Source organism: Gobius niger, assembly GCF_951799975.1.
Source record: "Gobius niger genome assembly, chromosome: 8".
NCBI classification, from domain to species: Eukaryota; Metazoa; Chordata; class Actinopteri; order Gobiiformes; family Gobiidae; genus Gobius; species Gobius niger.
Window position 1 is genome coordinate 5,049,797 of NC_136859.1, and position 27,846 is coordinate 5,077,642.

The following is a 27,846-nucleotide window of genomic DNA, read 5'->3' on the forward strand; positions in this document are numbered from 1 at the left end:
TGTGTAAAGCCAAACAGTTCAAAACTTCTTGACAAAAAGAGTCAAAATAGTGACAAAAAATGTGGCTAAAACACAACAAAAAACGCAATGAAAAAAGTGACAAAAACTTGGCGACAAAAAGCCACAAAAAAGTGATATAAAAGCAACAAAACCCGTCGAAAAAAAAAAAGGAAGTGCTGAGACAAAGTAAAAAGAGGCAGAAGTGGGCGGGGCGGAATAAGGTGACTAGAAACGGTAGAATTTGTGCGTTAGCTTAGCGGCTCATTCATTCCTATGGCGTAGCTTAGCCTAGCCACGTCCATTTGTTTATATGCATCAGTTAGCATGTCGATTATTGAAAATGAAATTGTTGAGAGTGGTTTTTCGTTTTTGTTTCCAATAAGTTCATAGTTTGAGCCTGATCTCTCACAGCGCTGCAGGTTATTGATTGCAGATACATTTTAGGGCTTGATGTTGCACCTCTGCATCTGTCCACCCTCCTCCTAAAAACATCTCAGCGTTTGCCTTTGTCGAAGTCTCCGCCACAGCCGCCGCCTCACTTCGCGGAAACAGAAAGATGATTGAAATCCGTGCGGTGTCACAAAGGTACCGCGGCCCAGATAATGAGGCGAGGGGAGAGGAGACGAGGAAAGGTTGAAAGGAAAAGAGACGGCCGCAGATAACTGAAGGAAATGATGCTGGTGATGGATCAGAGGGAGACGGACGAGGCCAGGGGAGATTACCATGTCACTGAAGTCCTGATTGAAATAACAGCTTCTTCGGCACAAACCGGTCACAATTACAGAGCCATTATCATGGATCGAAGGGTGTTTCCCAAACGGCGGCTGCATTTATATGAACTCACAGTATTCTTTATGCTCTCCTTTTATCCTGGTTTATGCCCTGTTGTGGAGCAATATGTTTTAGACCAATTCCTTACAATCGATATGTATATTTTAAACCACAATATTTTGTTACTGCAACAACACACATTTTCGCTGATCAAGACAGTAATGGAATTCATTTTAAAGCCCTGACTTGGCTCTTTCCAACGCAAAAAAACGGGAAGTCTCCATCACTTTCGGTCAGGGAAAGATCTGCTTTTATCAGCGTTAGATCGGCCGATAACCGATAAAGTAAAATGCCAAAATATCAGCCCAATATATTCACCTTATTCCGCCCCGCCCACTTTTGCCACTTTTCGCTTTGTCTCGGCACTTCCGTTGTACAGACACTTCCGGTCGAGCGCGAAGCCCGTCCATTTAAACGCTCAAATCTGATGTTTAGTCGATTGATTTGTTTAAAATGGCCAATGTTCATTTGCACCAACATGTCAACTCTGCAGCGTTTCTCTGCACGGCCTGAAAACGGCTTTGTTTTCGTGTAGTGATTGATTTTATGTGGACTTCTCCAGCCCCATGTTAACTGATAGGAGAAAAGGGGCGGGACCAATTCATGGCGGCGCCCACGCGAACTTCCGGAATAAATAGGCTGGCTGATACATCGATTGCCAATGTGCTTTGTTTGGACTGTTACGTGCTCTAATCTGATTGCAATCGGCCGACCATCGGCTCGGGAAAGTCTACATGGGTTGGGGTGTAATAGATCACACTTTCCGTTTGTCCATGTAACCACAGTGAGTGACTTTCCAGGTCTTTTATTTGGATCAAATCCTAAGGAAGTTATTTATTAAGACGGGTACTAAATAATTTACTGTTTGATGTTTGATGGCGCTTGGTAAATTACTCCTTTAGTTTTCTGTTTTCCTCATCTGCATGAGGTGTGCTATTCTTTAATAGCATCTTGATTTCAGTCGGTGGCGATGCATAGCACAGTAAGTAAGTGCTTTATTTGTCATTGTACAACCGTACAACGAAGTAGTGTCCAGGTGTTAGTCCTGAGCCGCTGTGGACCGACCTGACCAGGATTTTTTTGGATGTCGGGGAAACCGTAGCACCTGGAGGAAACCTGGCTCCCTTCACTCTCCTCTGATCCTCAGGAACAGTGCAGAACCTCCCAGAGCATGGTGTCCTGCACTAGTCAGCTTCTCCAACTCCTGCAGCTCGCAGAAAAAGGCATAAACAAGCAGCTGTACTGAGAGAGAGCTTGATATGAAATACAGTACCTCTTGAAAGTATTCATACACCTTCAACTTTTACACGTTTTGTCATGTTTACAACCCTAAACATAAAGATTTTATTTTTATTTTTTTACTGAACACACAAGTAACAGACAACTGTGAAGTGAAAGGTATATGACACATGATTCTGTTATTTTTCAAAAAATAGAAGAGTGATAGGTGGGGCGTGCATAAGTATTCATACAGCATGAATTAATACCTTGTGAAACCCAGGATTTAGGTCAGGACTTTGACTGGGCCATTCTAATTTTATTTATTTATGGTTTATTTGGTAGGGACAGTGCAAGTTAATGAACAAGCCACACCGGATAACACATTAATATGTTTTTATTGAACTATTCCATTGTAGATTTATCTTTGTGTTTAGGGTCATTGTCCTGCTGAAGGTGAATCTCCGCCCCAGCCTCAGTTCTCTTGCTGACTCCAGCAGGTTTTCCTCCAAAATGTCCCTGTATTTGGCTGCATCCATCCTCACAACTATTCTTACAGTCTCCCCAGTCCCCGCTGAGGAAAAACAGCCCCACAGCATGATGCTCCCCCCTGTATATTTGACACTGGGGATGGTGCACTCAGGACGATGAGCAGTGTTAGGTTTTCTCCATACATAACGTTTTGCATTTGGACCAAAAAGTTAAATTTTTGTCTCATCTGACCAAAGCTCCTTCTTCCACATGGAGCTGTGTCCTCCATATGACTTTTGAGACCCACTGTACACCAGCCAGAGGTCCCCAAGATAACAGAGTACAGATGACAGCTCAAGAACCTTTGTCTACGATTCTATCATACGAAGAGTTGACTTCAATTTCAACCAAAATTTCGGCATGTTTGAACTTCCTCAGAAATGTTATAAATTTAGATGGTTCAAGCTAATTCTGCTGAACCAATTCGACACATGCTCTTGTTTATTCTTCAAGTACTTTTGGCCGAGTTTTAAACGCCGTCTCGTCTCTAAATGAGAACATTTTAAGACTTTCTCTCTCGTGAGCGGTGTTTTTTTCCTCATCAGCAGAAAACCTTTGAACCAACCAACAACAACAATTAGTTTCCTGCTCTTTCGCCTCCGCCCGCCTGACCACACCGTCTAAAATTAGCAGAAATGAGTCGCGGCGGGCTCTCGATGGGGGAATCTCGGCGCCGGATGATTTCGGTGCCAGATATAGTTAACGCTGAGCAGAGACGCTGATTACTGTTGTGTTGACGGACTGATGCACAGGCTGATTGTGTCGGCCTTCTGGCTTCTCCTCTGTTTTCCAGCACACAGTGTTCCCGCGCAGAGGCAGCTGATACGCACTAATTATGACATTAATGAGAGAAAGATGAAATCAGCGGAGTTTTCTCTGTGTCCTGGGGATAAAGTGGAGATTTACTCAACATTTTGCCCGTCTTATTATTCAGGACAGACATTAACGGCAGTTTGTTCTGCAAAATGAGCTTCTTAAGTGATAGAATTGCTTAATAATGTATCACTGATGATGGGGCTGAGCTTTGAAGCGACCGGCAGCTCTTTCCAAGTCACTGCTCAAAGGTTTTCTGTAAGTTCAGTTCAGTTTTGGCTTGAGCCTGACGTAGGGCTGAATCATAAACCTCTTAAAGGAACAGGCCACCGTTTTTCCATTATGAGATATGTTCTTACCTGAGCTTAGGCAGGTTGATAGGTATCTGTCTGGTCTTTGTGCCCGTGGAAGAGCGTGGTAGCTTACAACTTCACCCCCGTTTGGAGCTATAGGAATATGCTGGGAGAGGCCAAATGCTAACAACCACTTTGATCGTTTTTGCGTGACTAAGCGCAGGTACAAAGATGTCCATAAATTGTTATATTTTTGTATGGATTTCAAATTAAAGGCTCAGACCTGAAAAATAGTAGAAGCTATTGAAGATTATCCATACATTGTCACATTTGAAATGTATATGAACATATTTGTTGATATAAATTTCAAAATAAAGGTCCAAACCCTAAAAGTAAAGGTTGTAGTAAGTTGATAGCATAATAATTGGTAACTGGTGCCACTATTGTGCCAACACAGTAATAACTATAGAAGCTATTAAAGAGTAATATATGCACATTTTCATATATTGACATACATTTCAAAATAAATGTCCAGATCTAAAAAAAATAATGGTTGTAGTAAGTTGCTAAAATGTAGAAGCTATTGAAGATTATCCATACATTGTCACATTTGAAATGTATATGAACATATTTGTTGATATAAATTTCAAAATAAATAATAAAACCCTAAAAGTAAAGGTTGTAGTAAGTTGCTAGCATAATAATTGGTAACTGTTGTACAATTAGTGTCGCTACATTGAAAACTGTAGAAGCTATTGAAGAGTAGTATCCATAAATTGTTATATTTTGGTATGGATCTCAAAATAAAGGCTCAGACCTGAAAAATAATGGTTGTAGTAAGTTGCTGGTATGATAATTGGTAACTGGTGTAAATTTGGTGCCACTACAGTAAAAAAATGTAGATGGTATTGAAGATTATCCATACATTGTCACATTTAAAATGTATCTGAACATCTTGGTTGATATAAATTTCAAAATACAGGTCCAGACCTTAAAAGTAAAGGTTGTAGTACGCATCAGCTCGTCTAAACTCAGGTAATTATGTTAATTATAAATTTTAAATTGTGTATGTGTTGCCTGCCTAGGGACTACAGATGGAAACTAGCATCCCCGCTATAATCTGGCATATTTACAGTGCTCATGTGCAACTGTTCATCAATATGCATTGTCCCTATCAAATAAATAAATAAAATAAATAAATAAAGTAAGAACATATCTCAGTATGGAAAAATGGTGGTCTGTTTCTTTAACTCACTCCAAAACCAAGCATTTTTACCCACATCTAAAAACTTCTCAACTGTAGCTTTCTGCCTATAGGCCAGTGTAATGCCTCATTTGAAAGCTTAGACCTACACAACTGATCTAAGATTTCACTTTTTTGAATTTTAGTCGCTTTTTGTAACTGTTTTGCTGTGTTTTGTATTGCGTTTTCAATCCTCATTTACGTCTCATTTTTGTCGCTCTTTTGACCTCCTTTTTCAAGAAGCTTTTAGATTTGGGTAAAGCCGAAGTGGAGAAAATGTGTTTGGTTAAGGCAAGTGTTAATTATTATCGATGTCGAGTTGCAATTAATTATTTTTTTTATGCTATGCACACTACTAAGTAACTCATGCCCCTAGAGGCCAAAAGTGCCACTGCAGGTGTCGTAGATGTTACGTTTTTTACTTAATTGTCCGTGAGAGTAAATACTACGCTGACAGAAAAGGCAAAGGGACAGAGGGATATTGTACATACGATTACACAATAGAGATAATTATTTTCACTCAAACGTGGCTGTTAATACTGTTTAAGTGGCGCTAGCCCACAGTTAGCCGCCGTTAGCCTGTTAGCTTCTTCTTCGTGATTCTAACAACTTAATATGTGCTTTACAAATATCAAAGTCAGCTCAAGCTTCAGAATCAGGAGTAAAATGTAGCATAAATTCAACAAAAATGTGACAAAAATTCAACCAAAAATGTGACAAAAATTCAACCAAAAAGTGACAAAAATGTGACAAAAATTCAACCAAAAAGTGACAAAAATGTGACAAAAATTCAACCAAAAAGTGAAAAAAATGAAAAAAATTCAACCAAAAAGTGACAAAAGTTCAACAAAAAAATCACACAAATTCAACAAAAATGTTACCACAAAAAACATTAAAAAAAGGTGACACAACACAGCAACAACGCAAGGAAAAATATCAGTTTTGTGGGTCTTAGCTTTCAAATGAGGTGTTACACAGGCCTATATAATTGCCAAAGAGGACAGAATGCATTTGGTTTAGCCGGGTGGTAAGAGGTTAAAGGCGCTGCAGTGTCCGGATTCTCTTACATCCCTCCGCACATATCGAGCGTTTTTGCAATGTTTCTTTGTGTTCAGAGGGACGATGGTTCTTGAGCTTAATAAATCAGTTTGTCGTATTACCCAGTTTTGTTTTCCATTGGCAGTTGTTGCAGACGCTTTCCCTTTGTAAACAAGTGGGCGCTCAACGGTATTGGCTCTAGTAAAGTGCGTGAATTTGGTCTTTTTTAAGTTGAGTTTTGAAAAGTATTGAAAGCAGACTGTAATTTGGAAAAGGGCTCTCGAGCAGTAGGAGCAACTGTGTCATAGAAATGAACTGTACAGTGAAGAGGAGTGAACCTTGAGGGACTCCCTTTTCTATTGTCAACAGGGATGTGTGTTTGAACACGATCTGCAAAGCCGCGAGTTTGAAATCTATTTATTGGTCCCTGTGAGATTGAATGACAGCGGGTCAGTCCTGAAGATGGAAAGTTGTAAGTGGATTTTTACATGGAGGCAGCTGAGGAGAGCAGTAATGAGACAGAGCTGTGGCTGACGGGTCTAAGGGAGGGAGGGTGTGAGAGGAGGGGAGGTGACAAGGGGGAGAAAGGTGAAGTCGGAGAGGCAGAAAGGGGAGGTGATGATTGGGTGGTGTGAAGATCAAGGCATCAGAATCATGGGTCACAGGCTGGAAAAATTAATGAGAATTTGTGTGGTCAGTCAGACTCTTGTTCTTTTTTGCATCTTCAATAAGAATGACCATGATAAAAAGAACCTTGAGACCTTACAATGTCACAGAAACTAACTCTAAAGCTTCAAAATGACTCTCAAGCTCTGTTGGACAATTACTCAATCTTAAAATATCCCACAATAAACTTTAATACAATGAAACACACCTTACTTTGGAATAAAAAAAAACACTAAAGATACAAAGACATGAAGAGGAGCAAAACGGTTCAACAGTCCATAATTACAAAAATAACGGAGAATGCTGACATGCTACATGCTAACGCTAGCTATGACTGATGTCGTTTTGCTTCCACTGAAAAATCTGCTGTGAAAAAGCATCAATATGGACCCAATTTAGACTTGACTTTATTTGTGTGTGATAAATAAGTTTATATTCCGCCAGAGAACGGCTTTGGTTTCCCAAAACATACTTCCTTCCCCATCGGCGAGGCCACGCCCTCTTGTATTGAACGATGCTGACTGTATCTATAGGAGGCCATTGTGGATCTGTCAACTCCGCTGAAGCAGTATAAGAGCATGTGCACTAGCCGTTAGCCGCTCGTCTGTCTATGGCCAGAAGCCGTGGAAAAACCTACTTTTTAACACAGACGTGTCATTTGGTCATAGTTTTGAATGTCCTTTCAATGGTTATCACAAAACCGTCCAGTTTTGAACTACCGTAAATTCTCTAATACTGGCCTGTATTCCATTAGTTGCCGGGTCCCTGCGGAGGTAAATTAAAGCCGTTCTCTAGAACAGGCCGGGGCTTTTATTAGAAACTATAACGGTAGACATATTCCCTAAGTTAGGAATTTTTCTCATACTAGTGTAAATGAAAACTCACGCGCAGGAAGTAAACAAACGGGAACCCGGGCCGATAGGGAACGATGCGGAGGAGCTGAGCCGAGCGTAACTTTGACACAGATTTAGCCACTTTTCAAACCTCCTGTGACTATATTTAGAAACAGGGCAAACAACAAATGTTGTGTGACCCTCCTGGGTTTTTATGAAGTCACCATCGTGTCTTCAAAGCACGTCCAGCTGCTCCGTGTGCAGGTCAGTCCCACGCCTCAAAATAACCAAACATAAATAGTGCGTCTCTCCCAAATAATCCAAGTCTGCGGTAAAAACGAAAGTAGAGAAATCTGACATTGATGTGAACGTTAAGCTACTAGCAGCGAAACACTTCCTGTTGTCCCGACAAAATAAAAGGCATCAATGCTCCAGCCGCTGGAAGAGTGTTTGAAATAAATGAACCTAATATTTTAGTTGCAAATGGACACAAATCTCGTTTTTCTTTATTTTCCTGGTCGTCCGTTTTGCTCAAATAGAAATAAAGGCCTGTCTCTAATTGTGGCCTGGTTCCAATAAAGGCCTGGTCCTAGATGCCCTTGAGTAAATAAAGGCCCCGGCCTATATTAGAGCATTTACGGTATTCATTTATTTGCTTAAAGATCTGCTGAATTCTCTATAGGTTCTCACAGAAACACAAAAGGAGTGGAATGAATGTCATACAATATTAAACTTAATTGAAAATTGCCTTAATTCAGTTTGTTTTAGTGAATATACTGTAGTGACTTTTTGCTTAACTATAAGTTCATCTTGTAGACAAATGGTCTAAACACATTCAACTGCAGTTTTGGCTGAAATGTTTTTTTTCTCCAAAGTTCCTGGTTGAATCCAATTTGCTTTTGAATTTTGAAATTTCTCCTCATTTCTCAGTCTAATAGAATGTTTTCATCTCAAAAGTAGTGTTTTGACTCTAAAGTGGCATTAAATGTGCCTCTCTGTCGCCTGTGTGAACCTGTGATACGAGAATCATGCATCACATATTCCAGACAAATGGGTCGAGTGGAGGAAAGTGATTTAAAAAGATCTGAAAATGGTGTCGTCTGAAGGAGGCGCTCGTCAAAAACGTCAGATAAAGAGTCTAACCTTGGCACAGAATCCTGCTATTAGTATAATCGCTTTTACTAAGAAAAAGAAAGAAGGAGTGTTTGAAAATGAGTCTTTGAAGGCAGTAAGAAGTTAATTACTGCGGATTGTCCACAGCGCGGGGTAAAGATCGCCGCAGATTGGGCTTTTGTTCCGTAAATCTCCGTAATGGGCCATGATTTAGAGAAAGGCCGTCGGAAAAGGCTAAAAAACTGTTTGGGTAATGTCACATTGGCCGTAAATTTAGCGGAAAAGACTTGAACTCTGCTTTTAGGGAGAAAATCCTATTACCTCATTATACTTTAGGACACGCACTAATAAATAGAGCCAGATCTAAATGGATTTTTCTTATTTGTACAGCGAGAGAAGCGGCGATGTGGCGCATTAATGTAGCTTACTGTTAACTTTACTGTTAATACTTTTGCACACAAAGCACGTACGGACGACTCTCTCAAATAGAACCACACAATATGAGACATAAGTGCAATATTCAATAACTGCCTTATAATATAGTAATGATTTAATAAAACATTTCATCAAAGCAAAATTTATGACCACTGTCTTACATCAAACTGTGTCAAAATAAGACTTTACCGAGTGCATTTACTCCAGATCGGGCGTTTTTGTCACTTTTTTCGATGCGCTTTATCCTCGTTTTTGTTGCTCTTTTGGTCAGATTCGGTTCGGGACTAAATCAGGACCAAAAGAATTAAGGCTTTGAAGGAAGTTCATTGGGAAAGTCGTGTCTAAAACTAAAGGGGTCATTTATTTACTCAGTGTTTGCTCACGTGCACAAGTGGAGCCGCAGTCATTTGTACATTTTTCACTGCATTTTCATTATTACAAAGTAGATTTGTGGTCCTATTAGGGGAGTCAAGATTTACCGTTTTTACGATAACCTATTGAGTCCTTTCATTATCGAGGTGAACAGTGAATAATGAAAAAGCCTGCACACTTACTCTAAAAAGACTCCATTTATTAAGGCAATGTTTCGATCCAAGTGGAGTTTGCTACTACGATATAAAACCTCTACCCACTGATAGGTCGGCTCATCCACCTGTGAGCAGGAGGATGAATCAGAAAAATGACGGGCTATGACGCGTTTCGACAGCTTTGTCTTCATCAGGGCAATATTGAAATTGCCCTGATGAAGCTGTTGGCGTTTTTTAATTTCTTTGTCCAGGCCATAATAAAGGATTTTTAATTTTTGCTAACTACGGAGTGCCTCCTAACCTTCTTTGACTGCATTCTACACTCATAGCCAGTCATTTTTCTCTGTTTTCATGCAGAGAAGGCTCCTTGGAAGAGCACCCGGAGTTCACTACAACCCATTACACTTTGTGGGAACCCGAAGCAGCGCTCTTTTTCTATTTTCAGTGAGCAGATGGAGTTGCACACACATATAAGCATGAATGAGTAATCAATGGGACAACCATTACAACCTTTAAAAAAATATATATCACAAGCTGTGACAAGGTTCATTAGATTTACAAAATACATTAAAATACATAAAAATATGTGATTTACACATGAAAATAGATTGTAGATTAAAGAAAGTGCTTGATCTCATAATCCTGGTTCAGGCCATTTGGTGTTTGTAGTGTGTGTATATATATAAATATGGAGCTGTTGTATTTGTTGTGGATCATTTGAATATTTTTTACACGTAGCTCTTGAGATGACGCTACTGATAAGTGCTCAACTGTTGCTGAAAGGAGAACCGAAGTTTAGAAGCCTCATATCCTTTGCATTTCACGTACTATTGGAAAATGCTTTGGTCCGACATAAACGGCGCTGTGTGATGTCATCAGGCCGCCTGCTTGGTTTGGTTGGGCAGGTGTGAGGCTGGCCAGCAGGGGGCAGGTCAGCCAGGGAGGATTAGTTTAGAAACGTGAGCAAATTTTATATAATTTGGGCTTTTTTTTATTGTCCAAAGAAGATATTTAGATTAATAAATATATAAAATAAAGTTTTTTTTTCTTTTTAAGACAATAAACATGAAACCGTGAACACTATTGGTAAAAAACCTCCATGTCCACACTGTGACTGCAGGTTTGATTGTCCAGGTGCCAGAGTCTGACTGATCTAGTGAAGGTTCTCAGTGTTGGGATGTTCCTGATGTTGGAACAGTTTTTCTGAAAGGAACGGCTCAGTCTCCTCCGCTTTGGGCTCGTGTGCTTGTTGTGTTTAAAATTATCACCAAATACCTGAAAAAACCCATAATCCCCTCCGGTTTTGTGACACAACAACTCTGATTAACGTTCTAATTTGTCTCTGTTTGCAGGACGTCGATGCTTCTGAAATCAAAGTCCAAGTCTGCGTCTACGCCTTTGACCTGCTGTACCTGAACGGAGAGGTGGGTTTCTCTCTCTCTCTTCCCTAATTTATTTTTTGTTTACGGGCAGCACGGGCCCGTCGCTCGGATGATGAGGCGAGATCTGAACCTGAATGACAATGATGCGGCTTTAACCGGCCTATGATTGTGGGGCTCATTGAGATTCTCTCTGTGCGCGGTGGGGAGAGCGAGACGGGCAGCTGCTCTCCACGCTATGTCCAAGTGCTGCCTGGAAAGAGTCGGCGATAAATTCAAATGTACAAATTTACCGAGCGAATGGGCCGGGTACACGCTCCAGAATGTAACGAGGGCGAAGCCTCTGATGGAGGGGAGGCGCCGAGATGTTTCTATCAACAAATCACAGAGAAATCAAACAGAAAAGACACACATTTGAAACATATTATTTAGCGCTTAAAGGCCGTTTACCCAAGTTTATTTACACCAGTGAAAGTGGGAGAAAGAGTTTACACTGTTAACTTTCCTAATACTTATCTAACATTACAATACGTCTCTTCACAATGCAAGTAGAATGTCCATTCACTTGACTGGGATTTTCCAACGCTCTACTGGTCATTGTTTTCTGATAGAGGACCTCTGAAAATAATAATGACCGCTGCCAATGGCAACAATGGTAATACAGGTCTTTCATAGTATAGTAGTAGTCGAGGACACTGTCTCTGTCCCCGTCCCTGCGAGAGAAGTCGGGGGAATCGCTCGTGAAGTCAACATGAGTCCGACTTTCAACTTACCCAGAGATTCACCACCATTTCTCCAACTGCACCTTCAACTAAGTAGCGAGGCTAGATACTAGCTTTGCAGCTACTAGCCGAGCCAAACGCGGAAACTTATGGGAACTATTTGCCGCGAAAATCATTAAAGAGGGGGTATTATGCTTTTTTCAATCACATAGCACCAGTCTATATCACACTACAATGATGACGAAACCTTCTGTTGGTCTGTAAATGCAGTAAATTAGAATAACTGCCTTGTATAAAATTGCTCTCTCAAAATGGCTGTAGTGAATGTCTTGAAATAGGCCTCTGTCTCTTTAAGAACCTCTATGTTATATGTGTTCAGTTGGCAAATGGCCGTATAATAAGCGAGAAAATAAGCACCTACAGGGCGAAACAATACCGGTTCGCCCTGAAGGTGCTTATTTTCCCGATAATGACCACCGTTCTATACATTATCTCTTACTTAAAGGGCCTATGTCATGCTATTTTAGCCAGTCAGTTACGGGCATTCACTGTATATTTACCCTGCGGGGGACGGACACGTCGGGCACTTCCTGGATGGGGGAAGTGCAGACGTAAGATAGTCAAAGCCAGTCTTTTAGCAGAAGAGGGCTCAGCGGCTTCTCAGAGAGCAGGATTCATGAGGATTACTCAGACATGCGAGCCTGGCTAACTCCAGACTGCTGTGTGCGCTCAAATAATGAATTTGAATGTGTGACTGCGCCAACGGTTCCTCTGACACCACCATACATTCACTCACACACATCATTCATCCTGACCAGTCACATTTCGAGGAAGGACGGCAAGACGATGATGTACTTTGTTTTGCGGATAAAAGAAAAAAAGAACGTTTATTTACAGATCCAACATGGCAGCAGCAGACGCGACGCCATCTTTCGATCATGCTTCAGACCGTGTTCTACCGTATTTTCCAGACTATAAGTCGCACTTTTTTTCAGAGTTTGGCGGGGGGGGGGTGCGTCTTATACTCCGGAGCGACTAATGTGTGATGTTTTTCCTCCTTTTATTTAAAATTCTAAATACTTTCACATGCCGCTAGAGGGCGCTGCAGGCTAATCGAGCAGCAGAAAGAAAGTTTGGAGTGAGCAAGACAGCGGAGGTTACTGCAATGAAGTAAACAAACAAGCTAATCACGGGCTAAAAGCTAGATGGCTACAGCGAGAGGAACAAGTTCGCAGATGAGAGCTTGAAAACATGGGAGAGGCTTGTCAACAGTGCAGCTACATCTATTTAGTTCATTGTTTATGCTTCATGTTATTAACCAACAATGTGTTACCTTAGCAAACCGTACGCCTATTCAGCCTGTTGTTTTTTCTTCATTAGGCAATGTTTGACTAGTGCGTCTTATACTCCGGAGCGACTTATAGTCCGGAAAATACGGTAAATACTTCAGCTCGGATGTTTACTGCGGGTATTTGCGTACGTCATCAGATACGATGATACGATTGGCTACGGCAACGTACAGACGCATGACAGACATTCAGCCCAATAAACGACTATGGACGATCGTAAACCACAGCTCTCCTGTGAGAAAATGAACTGGTCCCCAGACTGATCACTTGTGATTTTAGTCTGCCGTTAGCCAGGCTACAGACATGCCTGAATGAAGCCAAAAACACTCTTTGGTTTGGTATGTTCTTTACGCTGTAGTTATCTGAACTGTTTCAAGGATGAAAACGCAACAAAAAAGTGACAAAAACTTGCTGGAAAAGCAGCAAAAAAACAAGGAGAACGCAACATAAAAGCATGGTTTCCGCGGGGTCTTAAAAAGTCTTATAAAGTCTAAAATTCAAGAATCCAAATTTGAGGCCTTAAAAAGTCTAAAATTCTGCCTATTTCGTCTTAAATCCAGGGTAAACTGGTCTTAAAAATTAACGTTCAACGACCCAATTATTTGCGCACAATTTAGTTTAAAAAGTAGACAAATAAATGCACAGAAGCACCAATGAGGAGCCGCCCGGTGCCGCTCATGGTCCGAGAGGGCGAAGCGACGCTGACGCACTGACCGCCGCCACAAACAACATAAACTCAGCGATAGTCGAGCGAGGCAGAAGGACTCTCCCTCAGAGCTTTATCCGCCCAAAAAAACGATTGAAGTCAGCAGTGTTTAGGAATCCAGAACATGATCAAGGTGTCGCTGATGGACGTCCGTAATGCTGCTGTCGGTGGAAAGATACGTCCATCGTCCAATATGAAACAACGTGGAGATAATCCTTCGCTGTAAATATCCAACTCAAGGTCATGAACGGCATAATTCACAATGAAGTTTGTCCACATGTTCGGAAACACAAAGCAAACGCTCCTCTGCTCAGGGACAGAAGGAAAGAGAAAGTCCTGTTACTTTAGAAACACGTTTCTCAGTTTGTTCATCAAAGCATCTGACAAACAAGCTTAGAAAACATAAAACCTAGACTAGATTCTGGCCTAATAATAATATAATTAAAATAATTATGATAATTGATTAGTTGTAAAGTTGACAGTGTTTTGTGTTCTGTGCAAACGAGTCGAAACGTTGCTTTTATTTTTAGAAACAGTGAATGTTTACCAGCTCAAGTATTACAAAGCATTTTAAACACAAAAACTAAATATCTGTTGTTTTCTTTCATTCAGTCGATAATTGTGCGTAATTATTAAATCTCAATATTCTTATTATGGGATAAGGTTGTTAAAACTAATGTGAAAAATTAAGTTCTTACATTTGTACATCCCACTGTGAAATCAAAAACAACAGTTCGACACTTGGATTTTTGTGACAGTGATTTTCTTTACAGTCCATTTATATATTGCGCGTTCAAAAACAGGTCTCATTTTTGAGATTTTGTGCTCTTAAAAAGGTCTTAAAAAGTCCTAAATTTGACTTGTCCAACTCTGCAGATACCCTGTAAAAGTGACAGTTGAGAAGCTTTTAGATTTGGGTAAAGTCGAACAAGAGAAAATACACTCTGTTCATTGATTAAGCATTAATCGTTGAGGGCTCCAACTATAAAATCTATATAAAATCTGCATCCCTAGTTCATTTGTTTGCTTTACAATGCGGGACACGATTAGTGGAGGGAGAACCCGCTCTGTACAGTATATTCCGCATTTAAATAATAATCTCTATATCTGCTCAGGCTGTTGTTTATCAAGCCCATAATGCAGTTGTTCCTGGAAAGCGCCCGGTTCAGTGTTTTCCCATTGAATTGCTAAAAGTCAGTCGATGCAAATGAGGCCATATTTCCATAGACCTGCGTAATAACAGTTTTCCCAAATGAGCCCGATGTAATTGACTCTAAAGTTGTGGCATTTCCAGTTAATACGCCGTTTATGTAAATCCCGTGCATTAATTTGTCGCCCGGTTTAGACGCTTTGTTTCTCCATTGTGTGCGAGCTAATTCTCATTCCTCGTGTTTGTTGGAAATGGGTTGTGTCCCGCCTCCTCTTGGTCCCCGTGCGACGCCGCGCTCGCCGTTTTCATCTTTGGGGGTGAACCTCGTCGAGCTCTCGTGAAATATTCCCACCAAACTGTCATTTCTTCCTCTGTTCTTCCCGTTTTGTGGATTCTGGCGGCTGCAATGAGGATTTCTGCGAGGCATTAAAGACATTATTGAGTGAACTGTGCTCAAACAAGGCCTTAAATGTTTTTTAAAAGCTTTATATCTGACTCCAACAGGCATTAAAGCTTTACATCATCGCAAATGGTGACATTGCCAAACATTTACACAAAAGGTTTATCAATAATATGCCAAAATAAAAGCTCAATTGTAGGTTTTTTTCTGTCGGGTTATAACATTTTTTTTCTCAAGGCAAGGCAAGTTTATTTATAGAGCACAATTCATACACAAGGCAATTCAAAATGCTTCACAGTTGCATAAATATAAGAAAACAAATACAATCAATAAAAACATCAACATAGAATTAATCAATTACAGTAAGAGGCAAGAGTGTAAATAAAATACTTTTTTCCCTCAAAAGTTTCCCGTTGTGCCCAAAGTTTCCACATTTACAAATTCAACACAATTTTTGCTAAAACATATTTAATTCTATTATATTTAAGATTTTGCCAAAACTTTTACCCAGTTTTCATTAGTTGGACCATTATCGTTTCACTTCCTTATTGGGCACCGACAGGAAGTGTTCCCATGCCGACCATGTTAAAGGTTAAAGGATCTGTATCCTGCTATTTTAGCCATTCCAAAGTAAACTATAGGCATTAATATAATATATTGTACCTCTACCCCTATGGAGTACTATTTTCTGTGAGAAGTATAAGTATTTGGGGGTATTTTGCAAACCCGGAAGACAAGAAGCTTCGATTCAGTTAACTCCGCCCCCCCTCTCCGAGCTGATCCACCCATGCATTATTAGCAGTAAAATAAATATAAATATCACAGCAATAAGTCAAGTTACTTAGTTAGTTAGTTAGTTAATTTATTTTCCTCGGTCATTATGAACATTTAAATCACATGTCACATGTTTTCCAAAGATCTAAGACATTATACAATAAGAAAAACACATACATTAAGAATTAAATCTAAATGATGCCTGACCGAAGGGGTTTAGGCTGAAGCCAAGACTTATTCTGCCTAACCCCTTTTACAACTGTGACTCTGTGTCCCAAGATGACACATTTTACACTTTCTCTAATACCAACGATGGAAACACTTAAGCACAAAACTTAAACTTCAACAAACAAAAATTATGCTGTGTATCCTCGATCGCATTCTCTTCTAATGGTTTTCATTCAAGTGTTCTATACTTCTCTATCATGTTTGATTTATACATTTTCTTAAATGCTTTAATAGTTTTGGAGCCCTTAAGTTGAACAGATAAACCGTTCCATAGATCAACGCCTTTAACTGATAAACACCTCCTCTTAGTATTACTGTGCGCCAGAGGTTTCTGTAGCAGATCAGTTCCTCTAAGGTTGTATCTAGATTCTCTAGTTTGAAACATCTCCTGTAGACTCTGAGGGAGCCTGAGATTGTGAGCTTTGTACATCACAACTGCTGTGTAAACATCAACAAGATCATGCAATTTTAAGATATTTAGTGTGATAAAAAGTGGATTTGTTGGAGCCAAGTATTCTGCATGGCTGATCGCTCTAATTGCTTTCTTTTGCAATAAAAAGATAGGTTGTATGTTAGTTTTATAGGTATTCCCCCATATTTCCACACAATAGCTAAGGTATGGAAGGATGAGGGAATTGTACAGTATATATAATGCATTTTGATTCACAGAGGTTTTAATTTTACATAGTATGGCAATAATTTTAGAAATTTTAGTCTTTAGTGTATTTATGTGCGCTTTCCAATTTAACTTATCATCAATATTGATTCCCAAAAACTTTGTTACATACACCCTTTCGATTTCTACCTCCCCAATTTTGAGTTGACACGGTTTATTTACTTCCTTGTTTCCAAATACAATATATTTAGTTTTATGCAGATTTATGGAAAGTTTATTTATATCAAACCATTTTTTTAGTATCTTAAGCTCAGTTCCTACTGTATTTAAGAGCAGCTCAAGATCTTTTCCTGAACAGAACAGACTGGTATCATCAGCAAATAGGATACATTGTAATTTGTTGAGGACTTCAGCAATTTCATTAATGTACATGATAAATAATTTAGGTCCCAAAACGGAGCCCTGAGGAACACCGTGGGTTATTTTTTCCTCCTTTGAGTTGATGTTATTAATATGTACATACTGATTTCGATCACTTAGATAACTTTTTAGCCAAGTGTGAGCTAGGCCCCTGACACCATACCCTTCAAGTTTATTTAAAAGCAATGAATGGTCTATTGTGTCAAAGGCCTTGCTGAGGTCAATAAATACTCCAACAGCATACTCCCTGTTCTCAATAGATGTTGATATCTTTTCTACTAGTTCGGTGACTGCCATTGAAGTGGACCTATTGGATCTAAAACCGTACTGATGTTCACTTAACAGGTTATGCTTGTCTACAAAGCTATCAAGTCGTCTGACAAATAGCTTTTCTAATATTTTTGAAAACTGCGAAAGTAATGAGATCGGTCTGTAATTGGTAAACTGTTGCTTTTCTCCACTTTTAAAAATAGGTATTACTTTGGCGGTTTTCATTTTACTTGGGAAGATACCGGTTATAAAAGACTGATTACATATATGCATGAAAGGAGTGACAATAAAATCAATAATTTCTTTCACGAGGACCATATCTATGTCAGATCCATCTGTTGATCTCTTAGCTTTGAAGGAATGTACAATTTCAATGATTTCGCTCTCACTAACACTTCACAATACAGTTATAAGGAGTTGACATCTGCAACACAGCTTCATACATGGCTAACACACAAGCTAACACACAAGCTAACACACAAGCTAACACACAAGCTAACACACACGCTAACACACGCGCTAACACACGCGCTAGCACACGCGCTAGCACACACGCTAACACACACACGTTAACACACACACGCTAACACACACACTAACACACACAAGCTAACACACAATAAAAGTGAATCCACTTTGATTCTGGTGAAGGTTCACCAAACATCCATCAGAGACAGTCACAGACAAACACTATGTTGCTGATTGTCGCTGAATCCCGGAAAGAAATTCCAACTTCTGGCGAGTGAACTCTTCTTCAGGAAGGTTGAATAAAGTCCTGCACCTTTCGCAGCCAAACGATTTTCTCTGTGACATTATCGTTAGAAAAAGGTACAAAAAAATAACAGGCCTGTCCTGGGGGTGTTTTTGATGAGGAAATAGCATGACAACATGGTTAAACGCTCCAAAAAGTCGATTTTTCATGATATAGGACCTTTAAGTCAATGGGAAATGAGTCAAACTGCTCTGGAACGTTACCTTTATCGATGTCACTTCCTGTCAGCAGCTTAAAAAATTCAGATAAAAGTAATTTCTAAGAATTTCTTCATTAATTTTCTGCTTCACTGAAATAAAATAATTATTACTTGAACAGATGTTATCCATCTAAACAAGTAATATTTTCAAAAGCATTAAACTTGTCATTTGCACTTTGAACAGGGTTTAAAGTTACTAAATGAATTTTGCCAAAAAATATAGTGTAAAAAACATTTTTTACCGCATAAGTTCATTGAAAATACCAATATTCTGGTCTAAAACATTTTCAGCTGCAGTTTTGGCTGAAAATGGCCACTTTTTTTGCCTAAAGGTCAGCACACACTACACGACTTTTATGCCCGATTTTGCTATAATTCTCAGTCGTGCCGAGTCTTCTCGAGTCGCGTCTAGTCGAAGGCGGTCACACAGAGTCGGGTCGTGTACTGGACTGACTGACGTTTGAATCGTGTAGTGTGGGCGGTAGAAAGACGCGACTAGACTCCAGTCGTAGGAAATCAAACATGTTTGATCTTTAAGCCCGATTTTGGACGCACAGGAGAAACGTTGGTGATTTTACCGTCCCAAATGTGAATGACAGAGTGATATAAAGACAGAAAAACACCGACGCGCCTCCTTTTCTCTGCTAAACCAGCGGCACAAACAACTTATTTCATGGCCACAGCCCCACACACGAAACAGCACAACTTTATATCACCAAAAGTTCACGACAACCACCTTTTCCAGCTACATTTCAACCACGAACAGAGTTTAGCGGCACTTACTGAGTTTGGAGACGAACTGTTCAGCTTCACCACGCCGCAAACGGTGGCTAGCCTCTCGCTTTCTCCTCCGTCCTGTGGTTGACGCCCGTCTCCTTTTCTTATTAAATCCACTGAAATACGTCCCGCTTCCTCCTGTCGCCAACTTTTATCTCCATTTGACAGAACTATAGCCAAGTTGAAGGCTTCGTAGTAGCGGTAAGCTAGTGCTGCGGTGTTGTGACATTGTTGACACCGTTGACCAATCGGGACACACACGTTATCCCACGCTCACAAACACAGGCCTATCTTTGCGGATTTGGGGTCAGTTTTCAAAGCCGTAGAGAGGACAGACGCGCTGTGTTATAAAACATCAGCTGTTTGTCAGAATCGTGTAGTGTGTTCACTCTTCACGATTCTCAGTCGTTAAGTGTGAACCCCCAGACGTTCGAAAATCGCACTGAATCCAGTCGTGTAGTGTGGGGCCCCCATTCTATATAAAATTGTTTATGACTAGAAAAGTCACGTAGTGTGTGCTGACCTTAAATGTTTCCAGTTTTGTCCAATTCTGTTTTCTCTGTTTGATGACATGTTTGCAAATCCTATCACCATTTTTTTCTACTTTTGTGGCATTAAAATATAGTATTTGGGCATTAAAAGCATTCAATCTGACTTGCTTCTGCCTGCATAAACCCAGATTAAGCCACATTATGTTATAACAGTTCAAAATAGCAAAACATTTTCGCTTCGATATGTAATTAAACCACATTTCATAATACATTCGGGAACCTCAAACTCCTAAAACATGAAGTCAGGATTGGTTAAAGTTACTGAAAAGGTTTTGTCTCTGTATCTTATATGGAAAAACTTTGCAAATGCTTAATAATGTTCCCTTCAGACAAAGTGGAGCCATACATTCACTGCATTATTTATCCCTTTTGCAAAATGAGGGAAATATCTCAGAGAATCCGGCGCAGTGTTTCCGCCGGTGCCTCTGATGAGGGAACAGACGCGAGCGGGAGACATTTTGTTGCATAATTTTGTGCTGAAATCCCGGTTTTCGCCTGCAGTGGTATTTGTTTGTGTGGGAGGTAGATTCGGTCTTCATCTTGTTAGCGCGTGAGTCATTTACCGAGGATTGAGGCGGATTTATTTGCTGAGAAGAGGCGCATTAATTTCACTGTATTGTAATTAATATCTATCGAGGAACGCGGGGAAACGGGGATTCGATAAACGCTTTTGAGGGAAAACGACGAGGCGTTCAATCGCACTCGCCTGTGATTGTAACGTTGTTTCATTATTAGATATTTACACCATTACGGCTCACGATTAATGTTCTGTTGATAACTCAGTCTTTTATCAAACCTAAATGAGACGCACTGACACCCCAACTAACCGAGACTTTCCTGAGAGTCGTTTGCCATGAGTGGAAAAAGCAGATGTTCCTTTTTTCTGCTTTTCTGGACTAAACATCCTTGGCTTCACGACCGTCTATTAAAGGGATTTTTCAGGATTTTTGACATAGGGCCTCATTTCCTAGTTATCCAGAGTGTTGCTGATTTCTGGAGATATTTTTTGTAATTCATGCAGTTCTTATGTTGTCTGTGTCCATAGAATCATGTTTGGAATAAAACTGACCTGCATCACATGAATGATCGCATTTTGAGGGACTATTTTCTAGCAGATCACTCCGCCGCTGCGTAGCTTATACAACCACGAAGCTGATGCTGCTCAAATATAAGTTATTTTAAATGCAAAATGGTTCAAATTACTCTATGGACACAGACATTTATATGGTTAGTCTGGTGTTAGTGATTTGCCTCAGGTGCTCTGTGGAGCGGGTCACACTGTTTTTAATGCAGGCTAGCTGATACCATAGAAATGCACTAGCCTTGCACTAGCCTAGCGCCACGAAACTCTTCAAACATAAGCAAAAAAAAAATATCTCCAGAAATCAGCAACACTCTGGATAACTAGGAAATGAGGCCCTATGTCAAAAATCCTGAAATATCCCTTTAAGTCACAATTATATAAATGACTCACAACAGAAAGTGATCTAATCATCACGTTGTTACTAGATCAGTTTTTCTTTAACCTGTTTTCTCCCGGCCTAGGGTTAGGTTTAGGGCAGGGATGCCCAGAGTGTGGCCCGGGGGCCAAATGCGGCCCTCTCCTAGGTATGTCAATGTCAATTTTATTTATAAAGCACATTTAAAAACAACCATTGTCGACAAAAGTGCTGTAAAAAAAACAGTAACAATATGTACAATAAACACAATAAAACTTAAACCCAGGTAATATATAAAGGCACAAACTGTGTCTGGTCTACATGGAACCGAATGACAAAGCAAAAAGATGAGTTTTTAATTTGGTTTTAAACTCCTCTACATGCCTGCCCCAATAATTTTATTTCGAGGACGATGTATCATCTCAGAAAATATCGCGATAAACGATAATACTGTAGTCAATACAAAGAAAACGTTATGCACCTATTTTAATCTAAATGTATTGAACTTTTGGCATTCAATATTAACATCTTATACCAAACAAAGTGCAAACTAGAAGGGTCGAAATATTCTAGGACTTTCTATCCATCTTTGCTTCTCAACCTTTTCACATAACTTACACTCACCAGGTTCTGTGTTTGAACTATGCCCCTCACATTAAAAAACAAAAAGTCAATACACCGTATCATCTTAAAAAAGATCCCAATAACAATAATATTGATCTTTCATCTACATTGTTCTGGAAAACTTCAACCTGGTTAGAATAAAACGTAAAATGTATATATAAATGGATTCAGATAATACTCTATTACAGGTAAAGTATAGTAGCCATATGTTTAGTTTAGTTTTTTTCCTTTTCTTTTGAAATATAACCTGGAATGAAGCAGCTTTTTTTCCACATGGCTTCAGCTACAGTCATGATTTTCCTAAATTAGTTCCATTTTAACCCCCCCCCCTTAAATTTTTTTCACATAATTTCGCCCCCCATTTTCTATTACTGATACTTTCCCCTAATTTTCCATATTTTTTTACCCAATTTTATTTTAATTTTTTCACAATTTCTTGACATTTGGAGATGAACCCGATATTGTGAATTTGCAGATCTTTCACACATTATTGTTCTGTTTTTGGTTCTACATGACAAATGTTTTAGTATCAGGAAAAAATATCGTTCAGGTATCGATATCAAAAACCAAGTATCGTTAACCTCTTAACACCCACATGAACCGAGCACATTTTCTCCAGTTTGGCTTTACCCAAATCTAAATGGGTAAAAAAAAACAACAACATGAAAGTAGCGATTAAAACGAGATGTAAACATAGATGACAAAAAAAATTACGAAAAAGTGAAGGAAAAAAAAAGAGAAATGAAATGAAAGCAACAAAAATGTCCCCCCAAAAAAATTACAAAAAAGCGACAAAAAGGCAACACAAAAATTGCACAAAAATGACAAAACAAAAAGAAAAAACATCAAAAACAATTAAATAAAAATTACACGCAAGCAACAAAAACATTTCCAAAATACAACAAAAATTGTACATCAGTTTTTTAGGTCTTGGCTTTCAAATCAGGCATTAAAGCAGTACTAAGTAACTTATTTACCTTAATAAATCCTTTCCGTAGTCCCTGTGGGGGTAATACAAGTGTTTATGGGATGATTGTAGGGTCTTTCATCTCCCCCTGGTGTCTCTGGCCAGAAAACCATATTTGCTACTTGACTGCCACCGGACCGGAGGCACCAATACACACTAATGTAATCACGATGAAGAAGCTAACATGCTAACGGGCAAAGCTAACTGCGGGCTAACGTCACTTTAAACAGTATTTACAGCCAAGTTTGAGTGAAAAAAAAAAAATTCTATTGTATAATTGGAAGCACAGTAACCCCCTCTCCCTTCGCCTTTCCTGTCAGCGTAGTATCTACTCTACAAGACAATTAATAAATTAAAAAATCGTAACTTGCTACTACACCTGCAGTTGCACTTATGGCCTCTAGGGGGAAGAGTTACTTAGTACTGCTTTAACCTGGCTAATAAGCTGTAAGCTCAAGTCAAGAAGCTTTTAGATTTGGGTAAAGCCGAACTGGAGAAAATGTGCTCTGTTCAGGTGGGGGTTAAGAGTTTAAAGTACTGATACCCAGCCCGACTAAAGCGGCCTAATCTGAAGAAAAACCTCGATCTGAAACCTGTTTTACTTCCTTGCAGTTTGCTTTTCCTTGTTAATTTCCCTCTGCTGTAGCTCCTCTTCCGTTCCTTCGCCGGCGCCTCCTCCCGCTCCCCGAGGCGGACTCGTTTCCCTGTTTGTGAAGCGGCTCCAGATTCCACTCTGTCCTTGTCGCGGCGCCGCTCGGGGCCGCTGTGAGCAAATGGCCTGAGATATATCGCTTTCCTCGTAACGCGTTGGTGTGTTTGTGTTTCCCGACAGTCTCTGGTGAAGCAGCCTCTGTCGCGGCGCAGGGCCCTGCTGCACCAGAGCTTCTCTGAAGTCGAGGGGGAGTTCGTCTTCGCCAAATCCATCGACTCCGACAACACGGACGCCATCGCCGAGTTTCTGGAACAGTCCGTGAAAGGTGGGTCAAATGTTTCGTCTGTGGACGTCATTGGCAGTCAATGAGTTAACAGCCTTTTGAAACATAAACCTTAAAGGGATGTTTCAGGATTTTTGACATAGGGCCTCATTTCCTAGTTATCCAGAGTGTTGCTGATTTCTGGAGATATTTTTTCTGTAATTCATGCAGTTCTTATGTTTGAAGAGTTTCGTGGCGCTAGGCTGGTGCATTTCTATGGTATCAGCTAGCCTGCATTAAAAACAGTCTGACCCGCTCCACACCTGAGGCAAATCACTTATAACACCAGACTAACCATATAAATGACTGTGTCCATAGAATAATGTTTGGAATATAACTGACCTGCATCACATGAATTATCGCATTTTGAGGGACTATTTTCTAGCAGATCCCTCCACCGCTGCGTAGCTTATACAACCACGAAGCTGATGCTGCTCAAATATAAGGTATTTTATATGCAAAATGGTTAAAATTACTCTATGGACACAGACATTTATATGGTATATTACACTGTTTTTAATGCAGGCTAGCTGATACCATAGAAATGCGCTAGCCTAGCACTAGCCTAGCGCCACGAAACTCTTCGAATACAAGAACTGCATGAATTACAAAAAAAATATCTCCAGAAATCAGCAACACTCTGGATAACCAGGAAATGAGGCCCTATGTCAAAAATCCTGAAATATCCCTTTAAGGCTGGGCTAATCAAATTTTTTTACTTTTTGTTTATTGACTAGTCAGAACAACAAGTCACAACAAAGGTCTTTAATTTTATTTTATTTTCCCCCCTTCCCCAAACAAAAAAAAAACATTAACCACCCCCGAAAAAAGAAAAAGAAAAACAAAAAAATTAAAGACATAAAAAAAAAAAAAAAAAAACCTGCGGTCCTATATACAGCATTATGACAACTTATCTCCACTCCATTCGCCCTCCATCTGAAATGGGACCCAAAATCAGTCCGGCATAAGTGATAGAATTTACAATGGCCACTAGGGCTGCACAATATATCGCAAAAAAGTTTTTCAAAAAAAGAGATACCGCATTGTATCGCGATATGAAGTGATCATAGCATTGCTTTGCCACATCATTGAAGTTCTCATCAGACATAGATCGACAAACTCAACAAAAACAGAGAGAGAAAAAAAAAAGCACTGGATTTATAAATGTCTGGAATTTCTTTTTTACTTACTTTTAGTATTACTGGTTACACACTTGATTTCCACTCTAATAGTATTCGCCTTCTAGCTATTAAAGTTGATAAGGCAATAATATTCCTTTCATAGTTTGATGACTTCCAATTAAGATTGAGTTATTTTCTTCTCATAAAGTAAAGTTTCTGCACCATAGATCTACATTTGTGAAAGACAAACAGTCTCCGTGCGCTGTGTGTAGCGTATTTTCCTCCAGAACGAGGCTAAATTAGTCCATTGTTCGCACCTCTGTCTCGCTATGAACTCTGGCTGAGATGAGCTTCTAATTAACTCAAGTGAACAGTCGGGATGTGGAGGAGGTTCTGTGAGAGCAAGAAAAGCATTTTACTCAACAGCCTCCGACTTTTCCGGTTTGATTCAGTTTATTCAGTCAGCTTTAAACAATCACTGCCCTGTTAACATTCTCTTATTATATTAGTGAAAATCCAATCACAGCTTCTTCTATCCCTGTCCATACCAAGCTGCTGGGAGTTTTAGTGGACTGTAAATTAAACTGGACCAAACATATAGGAATGATAGGGGTAAAAATGGCAAGGGCAATATCAATGATAAAAAGATATAAGCACAGGCTCTGGTGCTGTCCTACTTGGACTACTCTCTAACAGTCTGGTCAAATGCGACGTCTGAAGTGATTAAAACTTTAAATAGATTAATTAAAACAAATAGTTCAGAACCGAGCGGCTCAAATGGTGCTGTGACTACATGATGAGCACAAAAGAAATGCTTAGTAAACTAAAATAGGGTTCAGTGAAAAACAGACTCATATACTCTGTGAGAAGTGTTACGTCGGCCAGATGTCCAAGGATTACGTATGAAAATCTCCTGTTCACTTACGAGAAACACAAATATAAAACCAGACATGCAATGGCCAGAACATTTCTCTTGCCAATAGTAAGATCGAATAGCACTATGAGGACCTTTACATACAGAGCAGGCATGGAATGGACTTCCAGATAGTCTAACGTTAGTGGAGGAGAAGACAAGAAGAGATTTGAATTTTTACTGAGAAAACAAATATGTTATGAATTTAGCTAATGAACGTTTCATGTGATGTTTCTTTCTTAAAGGAATAGGCCACCGTTTTTACATACTGAGATATGTTCTTACCTAACCTTAGTCGAGTTAATATATCCCCGTCTGGTCTTTGTCCGTGCGCTCTGTCACGCAAACGGAGCCTCTCCCACATGTCACATAGCTCCAAAAAAGCTCACGATAGAAGCTACCAAGCTCTTCCACGTGTTCCCTATTTAAATAAAGTTACGTGAAGTGTTTTCATGCAAAGTATATTTACACAGAAATGTAACATGTCGATTTTATAAGCAGATAAAAAGGGGGACTATATTGTGAGGCGTAATGATACAGGAGCACAACGTCCGCGTAGTAACTCCTAAAGACTTCCCCCGCTCACTTCCGTCAATAGAAGCTGCGTGACTTGTACAGAGCCTTTTACAACAAGCAGAAAATATATTTTGGGAAAGTGCTGGCGCATTCCTACCTCATGGTCGAGGTCCTGAGTCCTGTGTCGTCGTCCGGGGTGAGTTGGAAATCTGTGAAACATTACTACACTATATACTTTCTGCTTGTTATCACAGCCCGGCACGATGCACGTAAAAGGCATTGTTCACAAGTTATCGACGCTTCTTCAACTGTTCTCTGCTTCTCTCTACAAGTCACGCAGCTTCTATTGACGGAAGTGAGCGGGGGAAGTCTTTAGGAGTTACTGCGCGGATGTTGTGCTCCTCGTATCATTACGCCTCACAATATAGTCCCCCTTTTTATTTGCTTATAAAATCGACATGCTACATTTCTGTGTAAATATACTTCGCATGAAAACACTTCACGTAACTTTATTTAAATAGGGAACACGTGGAAGAGCTTGGTAGCTTCTATCGTGAGCTTTTTTGGAGCTATATGACATGTGGGAGAGGCTGCGTATGTGCTCCATTTGCGTGACCGAGCGCACGGACAAAGACCAGACGGGGATATATTAACTCGACTAAGGTTAGGTAAGAACATATCTTAGTATGTAAAAACGGTGGCCTATTCCTTTAATGCAAATATGTGCTGTCCTTATATACAGCTTTTATAGGATTTTAGTTGGATGTACAAATGTATTGATCCGCATTTTATATTGATTTAAATACTGTTTATACTTTTTGTGAATGGATTTAGTTGGACCCCAGGAAGAATAGCGACAGCATGATTGCGCTAATGGGGGTCCTTTCAATAAACAAACACACGTAGCAGGGTGTCTCACAAAACAAAGATGTTTTCCTATAATTTGGCCTGTCATCCAGACCAAACCGCGTATTTGTGTCATTAAAAATGTTTGACCAGAAACCGCACAGACGCCTCAGAACTGTGATGGGTTTGAACGATTTCTCAGGAGATTTTTGTCTGTTTTTACAAGCCCAAGTACTGCCTCACATTGACGAGCGCAGGCAAAAGAGCACTTTAAACTCTTCACCCCCACTCTGAACGGAGGACTCTTTCTCTAAAAGCTTCTTGGAAAAAAAGCATCAAAATAGCAATGAAAGCAAGGACAAAAGCAACCAAAATGCAACAAGAAAGCTACAGCAATTTTCTGCCAGATTACCATCCAGGCACTGCAGCTGCTCGAGAACTTTGAGATGGAAGTCGAGCTCCAGGAGAAATGGCTCCAGACATCGGGATCATTACGTCCTCACAATGAAGGACTTTGAAGGTCTACTGTCATGTGATCACCGGTCAGTGTGGTCAAGAAAGTTGCTTGCACGCTGTACGATTTATCTGACGA

At 39.8% G+C, this 27,846-nt stretch overlaps 1 protein-coding gene across 1 annotated transcript in view; it reads left to right on the forward strand.

Annotated features, from left to right (window-relative positions):
• The window catches only part of lig1 (ligase I, DNA, ATP-dependent), a 190,618-nt gene that overhangs the window by 103,775 nt on the left and 58,997 nt on the right, over positions 1 to 27,846 (forward strand). Inside the window, exons 21-22 of the mRNA XM_079561006.1 lie at positions 10,894 to 10,965; positions 23,717 to 23,861. Of these exons, the coding sequence (XP_079417132.1) occupies positions 10,894 to 10,965; positions 23,717 to 23,861 (217 nt within the window). The remainder of the gene's footprint in view (positions 1 to 10,893; positions 10,966 to 23,716; positions 23,862 to 27,846) is intronic.